The sequence below is a fragment of the Carassius carassius genome, chromosome 50 (assembly GCF_963082965.1).
Source record: "Carassius carassius chromosome 50, fCarCar2.1, whole genome shotgun sequence".
Lineage (NCBI taxonomy): Eukaryota > Metazoa > Chordata > Actinopteri > Cypriniformes > Cyprinidae > Carassius > Carassius carassius.
The window spans coordinates 9340565-9358752 of NC_081804.1; the positions used below are offsets into that span (position 1 = coordinate 9340565).

The following is an 18188-nucleotide window of genomic DNA, read 5'->3' on the forward strand; positions in this document are numbered from 1 at the left end:
TTAAGTAGTGATCATTTGCTTTTTGTGAATGGCTGTGATCTCCTCGGGGAGCTGGGTCTTAAGTGTTTGCCTGGAAGTGTATGTGCGTCTGTTCGCATCAGATCTCAGGCTGGCCGGTGCTGTATGGTAACAGGTGCAGGAGTGGAGTGTGTCCAATCTGTAAAGCCCAGGCTGTCATGTGAGGAATGTGATCACTGTTTTTATTGCCTTCTGCTCTGCTCCATACACCAGAGCTGGCTGGTTTTGAGGGGTAGACGCTGCATCTATATGCCCCATATACACACTCAGTCATGGGCCAATTTAAACTAAGTCAAGTTTTTTTTCTTTCATCTAACCTTTCTGTTTCTCTCATTTCCTCCTGAAGGTCCCCCCTGTGAATCAGGAGGCGGTGAAAAATGGCGAGGTGCTGAGAGTTTCGAACCGGACCTGTGAGAGCGTCACTTTGGTGGGCAACACACTCGAATGCACCGTACCCATGGAGCTCCAGTCTGCCGCCAAAGAGCTGGAGGTGGAGGTACAAGACTCTTTCATTCTCTCCTCCACTTCAGACCACTCCAGTCCAGACCGGCCTCCATAAGAGCCACTCGTCAGCCAGCCAGCTCTGCCCTGCTTGTTCCAGCAGACTCTCAAAGTACCAAACATAAGCTATTTCTGATCTTAGAAAAGGCCTCTTGGTTGCCAAATCATGATAGTTTCCAGATTTGCTCCTGAAGGCATATCTCTTTTGGAAATGACGATTAGTTTAATTTCCTCAAAGGCGTTCATATTGTAATTTTTATATATCAGACTCCACCTGATAAGATGCCTTCCTAGTATTTCCTTTCTTGTCACTATTAGCTCAACAAGAACATTAAAAAACGTTTCTACCCCCCATTCTGGCCCCAGACAGTCTGATATGATTGCTGCAAAGATCAAGTAAATGTTGGCCTTAGCAGAAAGTGCTTATCTGTCGGGGAGAGACGGACAGGGTGCGTGTGACACGATGCGCTAATCTGACCGCATCACAAAACGATGCAGTAAAACTCATCTCTGCCCAAACTCAATAATACTGCGCTACATTAGAGAGGCTCTATCTCTGATCCAATTTCCCCTCCTGCCTGCAGCGGATGTGTGTGTTTCATTTTGCCATGCTGCTTTATGACCAGTGAAGCCATCTCTCAGAACGTAAACGCTCCCTGAGGATGTTTCTTTATGGATTGTTGTGATGTTGGAGGTTCAAATGTAAACACTTCGCCACATTTGAAATCCAAAGCAAATCTGCCCCAGATGTGATGGCATGGAGATTCCCTGGTTGTAGTTGTGCATATGTGTGCTTGTCTTTATCTGTGATAATATTTTCTTCTAATATCCAGATAAAACTTTTGCCAATTAATCAGACAGATGCTAAAAGACATCTACTAGAAGACCCCTTAAAAATAATTATTTTGTATAATTTATGCATTCTTTAAAATATTTATCTTTGTTATGCTTAATATGCTGCAAAAATTATTATTAAAATTGAAAAAATATATATTATATAATAGCAAAATTAGATGCTGATATCTATCTGGTCATTGACTTTTACTGGAAATAACATTCAGTAATTTGTGTATCCATTGTAGTGGAAGCAGGCCACATCATCTGTGATCCTAGGTCGTGTGCTATTAGCTAAAGACCAGGACTACAGGATACTGATCACAGGAGGAGTGTGTGTGTCCATCTTTCTACTCCTCCTGATCTCAGTCTTTGTTTGGATCAAAAGGAAGAAGCATACTGATGGTATGTGTCTTTGCGATTTCATATTCAAGTGCTGCCTTTAATGTATGTGTGTTTGATATAGGCTAATAGCAGTAATCTTTTCAAGTTAAAATTGCAACCTTTTGCACACATATGTTCCACATCATTTGTATAACTAAAGAGAATTTACATTTTTTTAAAAATCCAAACTGGAAAACTTTGATTCAAATCAGTTTTACAAAAATAATCTGCATAAATCTAACAAAAACTATTGAGGCTTATGCTTAGAACATCTTATAAGAACTGATTTGTAATTTAAACTTAGATATTCTCTTAGACTTTTTTTATACGGTTTTAAATGTTTTATGCTTTAAGGATGTTTAGATATTTTTATGAGAGATGTAGACAACAACTGGACAAAAAAAAATACAGATTAGGAAAAATATTTTTTGCAGTAATAGCATAGCTTTCTTTATGTTCAGAGGTCTGTAGGGATTCCAGCTGCTCTCATTACCAGAGACTTGGTGATGGTTATTTGAAATGAATTTAAATGGAATGAGAGCAAAAGATAAAGAAAGAGAGCTGTTTCTGGGTTTTTTGTAGGAGTTGACTCTGCTGAAGTCCATGGTGGAGCGATCTGTCCCTTTTTTTCTCTCACCTGTCCTTGGTCTCTCTCTCTCACCTCTGTCTCTCTCTGGTTGTAGATTTAGCTAAGGCTATGGTTTGGTATGACGGCCGGGCTCACATTCCGCACTTGGACATGTTGGCAAACGCGAGGAGTGTCAGTCCGACTAATGAAATGGTCTCTCACGAGTCGGTGGACTATAGAACCACTTTGCTTGAGGGTATGTTCTCACGCTTCGCTGCTTCTCGCTCAAAACACACCCTGGGGGAGGTTTGCCTTCTCTGCTGATCTCAGACCAGCTTTACTGTTTTTCTCTTTACTGCTCTGGATTGGGAAGACTGGTCTTAGATCATTGCTGACAGGCAACTTTGTTTTTCATTTCTCCAAACACATACACTTTCTGACCCTACCCTCCTCTCTCTCTCTCTATAAAGACATTTCTGAAAAGATGAAAAAAATACCCTCTCATCTGTAGAGCTGGGTTTAGAATTTCCTCAGTTCTTTGTAGTTGGTGTAATGACTCTGCCTCCCAGACTTTCCCTGCTTTGTTCAGGTGACCCCAGGCCTCAGAGAACAAGTCATTGACTTTTGACCTCTCGACCCCATTGCTTTGCAGACCAAAACTTGCCTCTGTCGCAGGCCGAGTCCTGCCGGCCTCATCTCTACGCCCATGCCCATGCCCATGCCCATGCCCATGTGGATCTGTCCCCTATGCTCGGGCCGATAGAAGGGGACCTGGCATCTCCACTGTTGCCTTCTAATGCACCCATAGATCTGAGCAGCCTCCAGCCTGAGCTGCTGAAGGAAGTGCAACACGTGGTCATCTCCCGGGAAGATCTGCTCTTACATGTAAATGAGATCATTGGGAGAGGTGAGGAAACACAAAATATCTGTGTTAAAATGATGACATGTACTGTATGTTTGATAAAAATACGGTACTGCTCAAGTCATTAAAAATTTTGTCCCTTATGCTTACCAAGGCTGTATTTTTTAAACCAAAAATACAGAAATACAGTATTGTATAAAAATGGAAATGCTTATTTTACATTTACATTTACATGTATTCATTTAGCAGACACTTTTATCCAAAGCGACTTACAGATGAGGATTTTAAATTGCAATTATATCACACAATATTTTAAAGTGTTATTTATTAATTTGATGGACCATTACTCCAGTCTTCAATGTCAAATGATCCTTCAGAAATCATTCTAATGTGATGATTTGCTACTCAAGAAACGTTTCTTATATAAATTGATGTTAAATAAAAGGATTGATTTATTTCTCTCCAAAAAAAAAAAATGAAGAAGAAAAAACAAAATTTCACCTCAAACTGTTGAACAGTGGTGTACTTTTACCTAAATAAAGATTTATGGGTATCTTGGCAAGCACCACTATTACCATTGCACAAGCTTAGGTATTTCAAATTATTTTATATATATATATATATAAATCATATTTAAATTGACTTTGACTACATATTAACACAAAAAAAAGTTTGCTCTATTTTTTATATTCTATGTTTTATTTTTATTTATTATATAAATTAAAACAACAACAACAAAAGACCTTGCTACATGTACTGCGTTAACTTAACTGAGACTTGTTATAGCACTTGCATATCTTTGCTCTAATAATTAAATATATTTTTAATTAATACCTCATTGAGTAGTTCGGCATAATTCTTTATTATGATTTCTTAGGGGAAAAGCAGTTAAGCAGTTTTGTCATGAGGTATGACCATAGACAGTATAAAATCATGGACGTAGTGTCCGTGACGTCATCCATAGGTTTCCGAAGAGAGTTTTTGAAACCAATAGTGGGCAGAGCTGGCCGTCGCCATCTTGGCAGCACGTCACCGCACGTCACTCTGGGGTAATCAAAAACAGGCAAAGCTGGTTGCTGAAGCCACGCCCACCTAGCGCGACACCGGTGTCAGCAGCGGCAATGCACCTGTCACTCTAGTGACCACACCCTTAATTATGCAGAACTTAATTATGCAAGGCTTAATATAATTTAAACGGATGAGTTATAAAAAATTTCACCCCCCTCACAGTTGTCATGAAGAGCAAAATTAGCTATATAGACCAAAATCATTTTTTTAACCAGGCTGTAAACATGTTTTTTCTGCTGTAAATTTCGGCATTTTAACATGGGGGTCTATGGGATTGACTCCCTTTTGAAGCCTGCCTCAAGCGGCCAGGCGATGAATTGCAGTTTTAGTCACTTCCGTATTGGCTTCACGAGAGAGAGCGGGAGGTTACCGCTCGGGTATGACCAACATGCAGAAATAGAAAAAGCATAAACTTGCGTAGATAAACCTTCAGACTGAAGGTCTAAAATTTATGGCAGCTTTCATTGGCCAATGCCCGCCCATGAGGCTATTTGACTGACATGTCAAACAATAAATCACAGTTCATTTCGTTCATCATCACGTATCAAGGCGTAAAAATGTCGCCACAATAACAGACTGGTGTGTAAAACTCTCAGACATATTTCAAAGAATCTATGCCGTGAACTTTAAATATTTCACATACTTTTGAAAATCCAGCGTTCAGTTGATCCAGATAAGCGCGCATCGTCACAGTTGTAAACCTGACATCTTTCTTCTTTCGTGAGGGGGAGACACATACGTCTCGCGGAAATCCTGTAGAATTCAACCAATCTAATGACGATTTCGACACTCCTGAAGTGTTTCCACTTTTGTGTCCCATATGCATCAGACGTTTAGCCAATGGTCTGTGGCCGTGATGTCTGAGGCTGAGACTAAAGAAATGATGGCTGTCTCCAAATAATGTTTTTACCTGTTTTTCCCTTTATCTTGGGCACTCTTATTTGTCATTGACCCAAAATATCTTGCAAACTCTACTGTATCTTGCAAACATATATGGCAATAACGATTTGCCAAAAAGCTGCATTACAAGAAATCCAATATCTCAAATGAGGGATTTAGGAGAAGGAATCAGTTTCAGACGTGGTTAAAGTGAACAGGTTAAATGGTGACAATCAGGCCGCCAGGTTGGTCATTTGAACGTTAAATTGCCTGTCTTCTCATTGTACTACAGAAGAGGGGGTGTTAACGTGTGTATCAGGTTCACTGTGCGGCTCAGGTGAAAACCATTCTCCAGTCCTCCCCAAACCCCTGCACAATACTTCTAAAACCCATCACCCCTCTGGGAAAACTAAACCCTATGTATCTGTGTGTGTGCCTTTGTTTGTGCATGTTATGCAAAGCGATTTATAGAGTGAGAGGAAGAGGTTGTGCATGTGTGTGAGTATGTTGGGGTGCTCGGGATGGCATGTGTGGTGATTTGTTCCCGTGTTAAATTCCAGGCTCATTGTTGCGCCGTCTCAGGGCTCTGTGTCAGTAATCTGACTCTGCTGCCATCTGGGAAGACGTGATAGCAGAGCTGGAGAGAGATTACAGCAGTCCACGCTCTATTATTTCAACACAACACCCCGACTCTCTCTTGCCCTGTTTTCTCCATGCCCTCATTAGAATATCCTGCCCAGACACTTGTAATTGGTTAATCTTTCAGTGATACACCACACTGTACTCCAGACACCCTGTTTGAGCTCATATTTCACAGTATTCTCACATTTATTATTTTATGTCTTTTTTGCACAGTCTCACTATTATTATAGCTCATACTTGGGGTGAGAGATTGAGTAAATAACTAGTTATTAAACCTTGCTGTGCAACTCGTGGCACAATATTTGTGCTACAGACATGAATTATACTGTACCTCAGATCGTGCAGATTGGAAAGAATAGTTGTAATTCTTTTCTAATTAATTCGATTTTGGATTTTTGAATGGTGGTCAATAAAACTATAACAGTTTCCATAATAATGTACACTACCGTTTCAAAATAAATGTTTTTGAAAGAAGTCTCTTATGCTTACTAGGGCTGCATTTATTTTATAAAAAATGCATGCAGCAATATTGTAAAAAAAATACTACATTTTACACTTCAGAAATCATTGTAGTATGCTGAATTGCTGATCAGAAATAATGTATTATTAATGCTGAAAATAATTCTTTGATACATTTTTCAGGGTTCTTTGATGAATGGAAAGTAAAAAAAAAAAAGCTATTATAAATGTGTTTACTGTCTTTGATCAATTTAATAACATTTGAATGGTAATGTATAACCAGCATGCAACATTTCCAGATCTTATTCTGCATGTTCATGTCCTCTCTTGCCCTTTATCAATAAAAGGTGCAAAAAAATAAGATTAAAAAAGGAAATGTTGTGAAAAATGGTACTCAACTGAACTGAAATTCATATGTCACTTCTTGTGAAAAAAATTATATTGTGTGAGACTAGTAGACTCCGATAGAGAAAGTTTGAGAGCAACAGATCAAGTCCAACCACAATATATTCACACTCTATTGTTCTTGCTTTTGGACTTGATGTGATATGCACCTGCTATGCCCACACTTCGCTCTGGCATAAAGTGCATTGATAGATTGATGTGCTAATAATCTCTGCATCTTTTCCTGTCTTTGTGTGCACCAGGGCACTTTGGCTGCGTGTTCCATGGAACCCTGCTTGAACCAGATGGCCAGAAGCAGCACTGCGCCATCAAGTCCTTAAACCGTGAGTTTGACTACATGAGTGTTAAGGTAGTACAGTTGCAAGCTCTAAAATTTGACTGGATGAGCCACATTCAACCATATTCATGAGGGTTTTGGGCATTCTATTGTGCCTAACATCCCTTATACATGGAAAAACCACTATAACGTGCTGTTGATTGGCCCTAACTGCCTAAAATCATTGAAACTATTAAATCCTACAGAAAAGATGTTAAAATACATTTAGGATCCCCTCTAGTCTGCATAAGTATTCCACTTATAGATTAGGGTCATATTTTTGTTTTTATGAATATTTTAAATTAGTTTTTATATTTTCCATTTTCTAAAAACACCTTTATTTCATTTAACATTTACTTCATTCATTTGTTTTTGTGGTTTTAGTTAACTACAATAAACCTGGTGCATTCGTATATTAATCACAACAAAGAATCATAAAATTGTTGTCAATAAATAATGAAGAATTTATTGACTACTTTAAGGCTGTCCCAAGATCGGTTTTGGTCAGTCAGTGTAACATGGGATGCCTCATCACTCAGGATCACTCTACTGTAAGACATGTACACACAGGCCTTTTCTTTTTTGTGTACCCATAAGCCTCCTTTTCACTTAGTGAAAGATTAAACATCGGTTTAATGTGAAAATGTGAAAGCTCCACCAACAAGTTTAAGGGAGGTGCAGCTAAAATGGCAGGACCAACAGAACCTCAGAACTCCGCTGGCAACGGTGCGGTCATGTCACCGCAGATCTAGTCTCCGTTCAGAAACCTCATGGGTGAAATATCAGACCGTGTGTGATAAAACACTTGATAGTGTTGGGGATAATTTATATGTCTTGGTGAATGGTTCACTGACAATTTGGCAGATTTATTGCTAACTCAGAAAATGTATAGCAGGATAGATTGTAAAAGAGTCATTTTGCATGTGTAAATCTAGGCTGGGGGTGATACCAAACACCATGGTGGTAATCTTTGAACTTCTTAGACTGTTTTTGTGCATTTATGTGGCAGGAATTACCGATATAGAGGAGGTGTCCCAATTTCTGAAGGAGGGCATCATCATGAAAGATTTCAGCCATCCCAATGTGCTCTCTCTGCTGGGAATCTGCCTGCCCAGCGAGGGCTCGCCTCTCGTCGTGTTGCCATATATGAAGCACGGTGATCTGCGTAACTTCATCAGAGATGAAACTCATGTATGTGGTGGTAGCATCTAAATGTCTTTCAGCACAACTTCAGTGTCAGACTGGAGCTTCATGGCTATTAAATACATAATAAAGATGATAACAATGAAATCAAACAGGTGACAGTGCCTTCTGGTGAAGTGCTTTTTAATGTATTTGTTTTTTAAATGGAGTGCTTGTTTTCATTCCCACAGAACCCCACAGTGAAGGACCTGATGGGTTTCGGACTGCAGGTTGCTAAAGGAATGGAATATCTTGCCAGCAAGAAGTTTGTACACAGAGACCTCGCAGCCAGAAACTGCATGTGAGTTTTGTAACAAATTACCCAACAGTGTTTTGAAGTATCGTACAGTATATACAGGATTGTGCAGAATGTAATTTAATGTTTTTAGGAGCATGTGACATTCATTAGTGTGCTTGTATTCTTAAATTAATGACTTTTTAACCTAATATGTTTATAACATCCCTCTCAGGCTGGATGAGAGCTACACGGTAAAGGTGGCTGATTTTGGCCTGGCCAGAGACATCTATGATAAAGAATACTACAGCATACACAATAAGAACGGGGTCAAGCTCCCTGTCAAATGGATGGCATTAGAAAGCCTGCAGACACACAAGTTCACCACCAAATCTGATGTGGTGAGTAACTCAATAACAGTCTCAGTTTATAATGGCATCCTTAACATAAATTGCAAAGATCAGTTTTCACAGCTTATAATTAAGAGGATTACATTATGTTTCAAAAGTTAGATGTTTAAATTACCAAATGGAACATTTTGGGGCATTATAAATAGTTTAAACTAATTATAAATTATAATAGGCATTATAAAGTTCAAATCACAGTGCACACATGATCCCCCAAAATTCTGACTATGTAGGTAGCTTACTGCAGTACAATGAAGTTTTACTATGATTTTTTAGTGTAATGGCAATATTTTAAAAGCTATCCAGTCTTAAAACTTGTGGTCTCTGGGTGGCTTTGACCAGATTTGTGCAGAACCTTTCTGTATCACACTGACTTGTGCTTGCACACACATGTCAGGCTCAAGGTGAATCATGACTCATGTCCTGTTTTGTAACCTACCTGAATTTCAAATGAAATGGATGAATACACGTGGCCACTTCTGGGAAAATATTTTCTCAACATTTCCCAAATACTGACCTGACTGTTGCCTTAAATGGATTTATGAGCTACCTTTTTGTTGGCCTCCAACAAATGACAGTGTTGGAGCCACACAAAGTTCACTTGCTGTCCTCATTACTCATTGTTTTGAATTTGATCTTCACGCAGTGGTCTTTTGGCGTATTGCTATGGGAACTCATGACCCGGGGCGCCCCGCCTTACTCCGATGTGAACTCCTTCGACATCACTATCTTCCTCTTGCAAGGACGAAGACTATTACAGCCGGAGTTCTGCCCAGATGCACTGTAAGTGCACACACACACCCACATGACACACACTTGGTCTTTAATTATGACCACTGTACGGCACTCTGAGGGGGGAGTGTGTCAACCGAGTGCGAAACAGAGAGCCATTGTTAACCACCCGCAGATTCAGTCAAGCAGTAGTAGTTCATCAAAACTCCTGTCCAGTTCAGCTCTGCATGACTACCTGAGCTCGGCACACATCGACCCCCCACCCTGCCTGTATGATATGAGTCAACCTCCAAACATTCTTCACACGCTGCCTTCTAATATCCAGCCATGGCTCTGAATAGAGATATGTGGGTCATCACTCCCTTCCCTCTTGGATGGCACAAAGAGCCAGTCCTCCCAGGTCTCTGTGCCTCTGCTCAGCAGACTATTGCAGGACAAACAATGGAGAGTCATTCTGAAATTAGATGAAAGTTTGCACCGAAGGTTATAAATTTCAAGGCAACACTGTCTGCCAAAGCACAGCATCAGCAGCTGGGATGGAAAACAGAGAAGTAGGACACTTGTGATTCTTAGCTCAAAACAAAACAAATAAATAGAAATATTTAAAACTACACTAATAATGTTGAAAAAGTACATTTTCCAAAAATATGAAGCGGCACAACTGTTTTCAACTCTTAATAATAATAAGAAATGATTCTTGAGTAGCAAATCCGCATATTAGAATGATTTCTGAAGGATCACGAGACATTATTTATTTAATTTAATTTAAACTCATAAGACTGATGAAAAATCAGATTTGCATCACAGAAATAAATTACATTTCAAAATATGTGAACAGTCCTTTTAAATAGTACTTTTTATGTTCAAAAAATATATTAAATAAAAAAACAGGTACTTTAAATTGTAATAATATTTCACAGTACTACTGTTTTTACTCTTTTTGTTCAAATAAATGCAGCCTTGGTGAACCTAAAGACTTTCAAAAATATGTTAAAAAAAATCTTAAGACTTTTGAACAATGTTCTATTTATTTCATAAAAAAATAAATAAATGTAACTGTAAAAATATATATATAAAAATCAAATAAAGACTTTTAAAAACTATTTCATTCATGTTTAAAATATTAGTTAAATAAAATAGTGGGAAAAAAACTAAATAATCTTTAAATGCACCTTTTAAATTAAAATAATATTCTGTTTAAATTAATGCAGGGTAGGGCTTTATTTAATTTTAGAAAGTAACAATTTATGAATTTAGGATTTCCTTATGTTTTTTTTTTTTTTTGTAGATATAATGTCATGATCGAATGCTGGCACCCCAAACCCGAGCGCCGGCCCACCTTCTCAGAGCTCATGTCCCGCATCACCACCATCTTCTCCAGCTTCAGCGGCGAGCACTACATCCTCCTTAACACTACGTACGTCAACATCGATAAGATGACGCCCTACCCCTCTCTCATCTCCTCTCAGAGTAACCTCGACCGTGACTGCTGCACCTGAGAGACAAAGACACCAGACAGAGGGAGGAAGAGGAGAGGAGAACAACAACAAAAAGCCATTGCTGTTCGTGAAAGACACTGGACTGGCTACCAGGGGTGGCTTTCATCATTAAAGGAGGAGGAAAGCGAGCCCAAGGACACTGTGAAAGACATAAAAGGCACGGACACTCCCTTAATCACTGTAAATAGATTATGATGAGCCGTGACCTGTGGAGTTTAGGTTCTCCAGTCGAGCTTGAGATGGTCCTGATCTCCTGGGACAGAGATTGTGACCCCACTGCCATTGTGAAAACGGTTGGCATCCCATTAACATTTCATCTGTAGGGTTGCATTTTGATTCTTCTTGCAGTCTGTAACCATCTGATTCATTTATGCTTGTGGCAGATGCTTTCAAACGACTTCAAGATGTCTCAACTTGTGTTCTCAGATGTAACCTGAGCGTACGTTGACCAAATTATTTTCTGTGAAAAGTGTAATAAAACGTTGTGTATGCCTTCATACTATGAACTGAGAGCAGCATAATGAAGTTATCAGGAGAACACTGGACTCAAGCGACGTATGACAATTTTTTGAGAGACTTTGATTCTGTCAATGCTCTTGTGAGGCCTGGACGTCTGATTCAGACCGATATGAATGATTCTGTTTTGTTTATTTTTGTTAAGATGATTGTTTTCTGTCCTGGCCATTTTCAATCTTACTGTCGAGATTTATTCCGTAGTTCTTCTATAGTTTTATGTAATCTGCTTAAGTTTAGTGTCAAAGCGAACATACTACAAGGCCCACCTGGAATCTGCGCAGCTTTTCACAACTGATTAACAGTGGACAAAAAAAAAACTATATATATATATATATATATATATATATATATATACACACACACACACTAATGTTTTAAACACATATATCTATAAAAGAGATATAAATATATGCTTTTTATATTTAATATATTTTAATTATTAAAAGTATATATTTATAGATAGATAGATAGATAATATGTGTGTGTATATATAAATATAAATTTAATATATATAATATCAAATGTTTATATATACACATGCTTACATATGTAATTTTGCATATGCACACACAAAATATGTGACCCTGGACCACAAAAGTGGTCTTAAGTGTAAATTTTTCGAAATTGAGATTTATACTTCCTCTGAAAACTGAATAAATAAACTTTCCATTGATGTATGGTTTGTTAGAATCGGACAATATTTGGCAAAAAAAGAAAAATCTATCACTTTGACCCATACAATGTACTTTTGGCTATTGCTACAAATATTCTCCAGCGACTTAAGACTGGTTTTGTGGTCCAGGGTCACATATACTATCTAGAGAGAGAGAGAATGTGTGAGACTTTGTGAACAGCAGACACAGATTCAGTGTAGGCCTGTATGTATGTTTCTGTGTATGAATGTGACTTGCCATAATAGACTACTGAATGATGTAAATAATTTGTCTCTTATTGTCTGACTTGCTGTGTGATACATGTATTTATAGCCTATGAACACACTTAGTACAGTATAGACAGTATAGTATACCAGTTAAATGAGGTCAATCAACATTTCATTTTATCCCTGTGTGAGTAAAGTTCTACTGTTATTGTAACAAATGATCAATAAGCCGACTGAATCTTGATTTGTTTTATTTTATGGTTTAGGTTTCACCATTTATTAAAACCTTTCTTTTCTCTGAGCCTGTCAGACTGTCTTCTTGAGATTTCTATATTGAGATCAAACCCAGAAATGGTACAAATGACAATATTTCTTTCGATCCAGTCATGATAATAAAGTTTTATTATGTGTATCATATGTGAATAGACTCTCTTCTTTACATAGCAAATGTTGTCCTCTGAAGTCTCCATTTCATCAGCTCTGTGTGAACTTTGACCATGACCTTCTGATTATGCTCAAAGCTCTTGACTCGACCCTCAACCGCTGGCGTCTAGACAGACTTTTTAATTTCCTCCTTTATGGTCTCTTCTCGAAAAGAATGGTAACACTACCAGTCTGAAAGAGAGTAGTGCAGCTACCGTAAAATGAATGAAATATTATGATTTACAGTTACCACATACTATAAGCATCCTCTCTTAGATATTAACACGTTTTAATAGTCTGCAAAGTGTTGATGAGGATTACAGCATGGCTATACCTTACTTAAGAACAATTTAGTTAACATGCATTAAATGTATTCAAAAAGTAGACCTGCAATGCAAAAACCATGTGTAGCCTCACATAGCTAGCTTTATTAGATTCTGAACTTGGCTGTCCTAACTAGAGGACAACTACTAAATCTCTCCTCATAACTCAACACTCATTCATAAGCTAATGTGGAGGAGAATATGAAAGGCTGTTATTTGTTGTCTAAAGGAGCTACTGTAAACCTGTGACCTCGCTTTATGTGCGATGACTAGAGTGCCACCTACTGGACTGATTCGAGTATAACTCTAACAATAGCCATTGTTGACCACTTTGACTGTGGTCATTAGTTTCAGGATTATGAATGACTTTCATTAAAAAAAAAGAAAGAAAAAAAAGATCCCTTGTGCTTTCATTGAAGAAATTAAACTAGTTACACAAGTAGTGAGGTAGTGTCATGAATAATAGCCTATCGCTCGAAGCTATTAGAAAATCAGACGGAAAATCCGCCCCAGTATGACGTTCTGTCTGCTGCTCAGCTCCAAAACCATAGACATATAATAATATTTATATGTCTATGTCCAAAACGACCAGCTCTGAGAATTTAAATCATCATGACATGACAGTTATGAGCTACTTACAGCACAGTAGTGCATTACGTTCTGCCTATATTTTGGGGACCAAAAATGTCCACACAAAGACAAACGTGAAAACAGCTTCTAATTTGGGGGACCAGACAATAGTTCCCATAAGAAATAGGCTTAATAAACGATAAAATCTTAAATGTACAAATCTTAAAATGTGAAAAAGGTTCTGTAAGAGTTTTTTTATTATTATTTTAGACAGAGTTAGTTTATATAATTTGCTTAAAATGACATGAAAGTTTGCAACACGGCACACTATAATATTATTATTATCAGAATCAGAATGAGCTTTATTGCCAGGTATGTTTACACATTTAATTTATCTCACTAAATTAAACTAAATCTCATTTATCTCAATAAATTAAATCTCCGAAAATGTGACTATTTTGATAAGGGTCTTCAAAATAGATTATAGTGCAGAAACCGTTTTATGACTAATTAAATAATTTTATGCCGTTGCCAATATGGCATATATGGTTGTTGTTTTTGTAGCTGCTATTCATTTAAATTAAGCCACAAAGGTCTTTTTTGTTGTTGTTGACGTTTTAACCTTAAGTCTTTTATCGTAATTTTAACCTTCTATGATCATGAAGGTGACAGCCACACTTTAATTAATTAATGATACATTTTGTTATGATCAGTGTGACACACTAAACTGGACGTTTTGGACTTCACTTCCCATAATTCCATTCGCGCTGGAGCCTGTTCCGGTTTGCTGTCATTGCTGTGCGCTGCACTCGTGCCCTCGTGATATAAACATTTGTACACGGCGTTTATTAATGCAAGTAACGTTAGCGTTTAACGTTTTGCTCTAATCCGTACTTTACACTAAGGCTTCAGTAATGTTTACTTGTGTAATTACACAGGCGTTACGTCACGGTGTGCGTGTGGGTTCAGTGCAGGGAAGAATCATCACAAGGGCTTTGATCTCTCAGGCTCTCCGAACTTTTTCAGATGTTCCTGCAACTCCTAAAGACTTGCATAAACCTATAAAGCAATGGGAATTATTAGTTAATCCTTTCACAAAGGTTAAGTGTCATTTAGGCTGTAATATAGCCATAAAATCACTGGATCCACATGCTTTCCCTGAGGCTGATCGGGCATTTATCAGTTTGCACGTGACAGATGCGAACCAAACTGCTAATGTTGATGGATTTCATGTTCATTATGATGATCAAAGCAATGAACTTCAGATTCTGGCAGATGAGGTGGATTGCAATGTCACTGTTGAATTGACAGCACCTGTTAAATGTGGTAAGGATCTGCATTCAGGCTTTTAAAGATCATAATAAATCATGTACTTTTGTTATATTATTAATGTATTGCTGATTTATTTTATTAATGATGTAACTGGTGTATTTATATTTACCTATTTTAAATGAAGAGCTTTTACTATATAGACTGTATTTACCGTAAGTAAAAGTAATGTAAGAAGTGTCATTTTTTATAACTAAAATTCACAGAAATACATGTGCATCCTTTTAGTCCCTGTCCATTCCTGCAGATCTCCACATCAAGACTAAAGACAAAGGTAATGTGAAGATCCAGAAAATGGAGAGTGACCTCTGCCACGTTCACACAGAGAGAGGACACTGTGTCCTAGAGTCTGTCAAGGTGATACATTAGTTTTTTTAATCATTTAATGCAAGGGTTTTCAAACTAGGGCCCCAAGGGTGGCCCCTGGGAAATTGAATAAATTAATTGAAATAAAAATAAATGTTAAAAATACTGTATTTTTTAAACATTACTGTAGTGAGTGATGTAATAGAAACTATATATTTTCTAAATAATAGTTTACATGTATTTATAAAAATAAAATAAACTTTTACAGTATAAACTGGGTCTTTATACATGAAATATATAACTTTAAGATAGGGATCCCTATCCTAACTACTGATTTTAAGGGATCTGTGGTAAAGTAAAAGATTGCAAACCCCTGATTATTTGTTTGTTATAATATGGAATATGGATTGTTATCATGTGTCTAATTTAGATTTTGTTTAGGGTCATGAGGTTCAAGTTCGGTCCACTGGAGGAAATGTTACTGGACTTCATACCATACATGGGAATGTGGATATCAGCACATCTTTGGATAGTGTTAGTACTTTTATGATTTATATAACTGCATATACTGTGAATTGTTATTAAATCACAGTTTTTGCTCTCCAGAATGTCGATATTAAGAAAATTCAGGGAACCACCATGAATCTCTCCACAGAACATGGGGATCTAAAAGTGAAGGCCATTTATGCTGAATGCACATCAGTGTCCACTTCCTCCGGGAATATCCAGATTGGCCACGTGCACGGTGAGGGGACGGGACGGGACGGGGCGGTAATGAATCATTGTCAAGAACTGATGTGCAGCTAGGCTATGAATCATTGTTGCTGTTTTACAGGTGAAGCTCTTGTACAGAGTAAAACAGGAAACATTGTCATTGGTAAGTGAGCAGTCTGAATTGACAGAAGGTTATTTAGTCACTCATGTAGTGCACTAAAGATGTCTTTCCTGCTTCATAGACAGCTCAAGTGGTGCCCTGAAGGTGTTTACTGCTGCTGGAAACATTGATGCATATGTGGGCCAAGATGGAAGCGGAGAACTTCACAGTCAGCATGGTAATAATCAGTAACAGAATATAACATAAAAGGATCTAATAAATAAGATGAGCCTAGTATGAACATATCCGTTTAATTTACCTGACTACTTACTTTTTTATTATTGAAGTCATCTGTTAATTTAGTCTTTAAAATCTATTGTACCTAAATAATAATAGATATTTTTGATACTTGCAGACCCTCATGACTTCAGATTTGACATTCTTATGTAAAGGCAAAACAAGATTAGTTCAGGCTGGAAAATGTCATACATAGAATATTATGAAATAATAATTCCTACTTTTCACCTTAAATAAATTATATAATTCTATTATTACAAATATAAATAATTTTAAGTATTTTGAAATGAATCATTATGTATTTACACATTTTTTTATATTTAATGATTACCTCACATGACATTTTTTATAGCCATTAAAAAAGTTATAATGGTTTTTCCAGAAGCATATGTAACCTGTGAATAATGAGTACATGTCTAACAGTTTGACCCTTGTTTTAAACTAGTTTTCTAACACTTTTATTTTTCATTGATTCAGGCGCTGTGAGTGTGCGTGTGCCATCCACCATGCAAGCAGCAGTGCACTTGTGCGGATCCTCTGTTAGCATTAGCTCAGAGATAGTTAGCTCATGGCAAGAGACTGAATGTACCTTAGCTGATGGGAAGACAACAGTTACAGGTGAGTAGAAGACAGACCCCCTGGATGTCTTTGAACTGCCGGAACTGCATGTACTTATTCTAAAACACAAACCACTATTTAAAACCACTGTTATACTCTAACATGTTCTATGCATTCATTAGATTTTATATACTCATTTTAGCTCAATTGAATGGTGGCATGCATGAAGAACGATGGATCAATGCCACTGCAGAAATAGGTGCTGTCAACCTGAGAACCCAGAGCTGGTTTGAGACCCTCAGACTTGGAGCTCAGAGTTAAAATCTGCACAGAAGTGCCTGGGACCAACTACAAAACTGACAGAACCTCGCTGCTGGATTTATACAGATTTAAACTGGATCATGTGTATATCTGTCCAACAAGACACTTCACATATAGCTGTAGTGAGACGCAACAGTCTCGACTGAAGAGTGGGTGAATGCATCTAAATGACATGTCTTTTTAGGGCTATGCTGTGGGCAAGTTCTGCTTCAGAAGATACAGCATGCAAATCCTGATTGGTACTTTCTACTTTTTACAAGTAGTGGTACTGATGTATTCACACTAACTGCGATGGTATAACATCCTGCCAGATCCTGTAGGACAACATCCCGAGAGACGTTGCAGTATCCCTGATTAGTTGATAAATATAACCCATTGAAACAATTGTACAAAAGAAAGAAATAAACCATGATATTTTAAAGCACCTTTTAATTTTATTAAAAGTTTCTACACATGTTGCAACATAAAATTTGCAAATTACAGAATACATACACTACTGTTCAAATATTTGGGGTTTTAAAATTTAAAAAAATAAAAATATTTATAGATAGTATATATTTTAAAATGTCATTTTATAATGTTTTTTTAATAATGTTTCATTTTTTATAAAGTAATTTCTCCAGTCTCCAATGTCACATGATCCTTCAGAAATCATTTAAAATGCTTCTCAAGAAACAGTTTTTATTATTATCAGTGCTGAAACCAATTGAGCTACTTAATATTTTTGTGGAAACCATGATTTTATTTTTTCTGTTCAAAAGATCATTTATTTTAATATATAAACATTTTAATAAGAGATGATAGAATACAGATACTTACCTGAGTTAATATAAGATTTTAAATGCATTTAGTGAACCGTA

At 37.2% G+C, this 18188-nt stretch overlaps 2 protein-coding genes across 3 annotated transcripts in view; both read left to right on the top strand.

Moving 5' to 3' along the window:
- Nucleotides 1–11840, top strand: part of LOC132133127 (hepatocyte growth factor receptor-like) — a 45028-nt gene extending 33188 nt beyond the window's left edge. Inside the window, exons 12-21 of one of the 2 annotated variants that reach the window (XM_059545856.1) lie at nt 365–514; nt 1602–1758; nt 2421–2561; nt 2958–3212; nt 6863–6943; nt 7946–8127; nt 8310–8419; nt 8589–8754; nt 9407–9543; nt 10781–11839. In XM_059545856.1, the coding sequence (XP_059401839.1) occupies nt 365–514; nt 1602–1758; nt 2421–2561; nt 2958–3212; nt 6863–6943; nt 7946–8127; nt 8310–8419; nt 8589–8754; nt 9407–9543; nt 10781–10991 (1590 nt within the window). In that variant the 3' untranslated portion in view covers nt 10992–11839. Of the gene's footprint in view, nt 1–364; nt 515–1601; nt 1759–2420; nt 2562–2957; nt 3213–6862; nt 6944–7945; nt 8128–8309; nt 8420–8588; nt 8755–9406; nt 9544–10780 lie in introns of both variants that reach the window. The other variant, XM_059545857.1, reaches the window with a different exon arrangement.
- Nucleotides 11841–14447: 2607 nt separating this feature from the next.
- fam185a (family with sequence similarity 185 member A) lies at nt 14448–17406 on the top strand. The gene is made up of 8 exons (XM_059545771.1): nt 14448–15029; nt 15280–15389; nt 15780–15872; nt 15945–16083; nt 16174–16215; nt 16295–16390; nt 16927–17067; nt 17210–17406. Exons 1-8 carry the CDS (start codon nt 14618–14620, stop codon nt 17326–17328), a joined length of 1152 nt encoding a protein of 383 aa, XP_059401754.1. The 5' UTR covers nt 14448–14617; the 3' UTR covers nt 17329–17406.
- The last annotated feature ends 782 nt before the right edge of the window (nt 17407–18188 follow it).

Bases quoted from the DNA above. Each gene is read 5' to 3' on its own strand.
- fam185a (XM_059545771.1), top strand. From the start codon at position 14,618: ATGTTTACTTGTGTAATTACACAGGCGTTACGTCACGGTGTGCGTGTG. The intron at 16,084-16,173 runs GTGAGGGGACGG...GCTGTTTTACAG, and splicing joins CCAGATTGGCCACGTGCACG to GTGAAGCTCTTGTACAGAGT. The intron at 16,216-16,294 runs GTAAGTGAGCAG...CCTGCTTCATAG, and splicing joins AACAGGAAACATTGTCATTG to ACAGCTCAAGTGGTGCCCTG.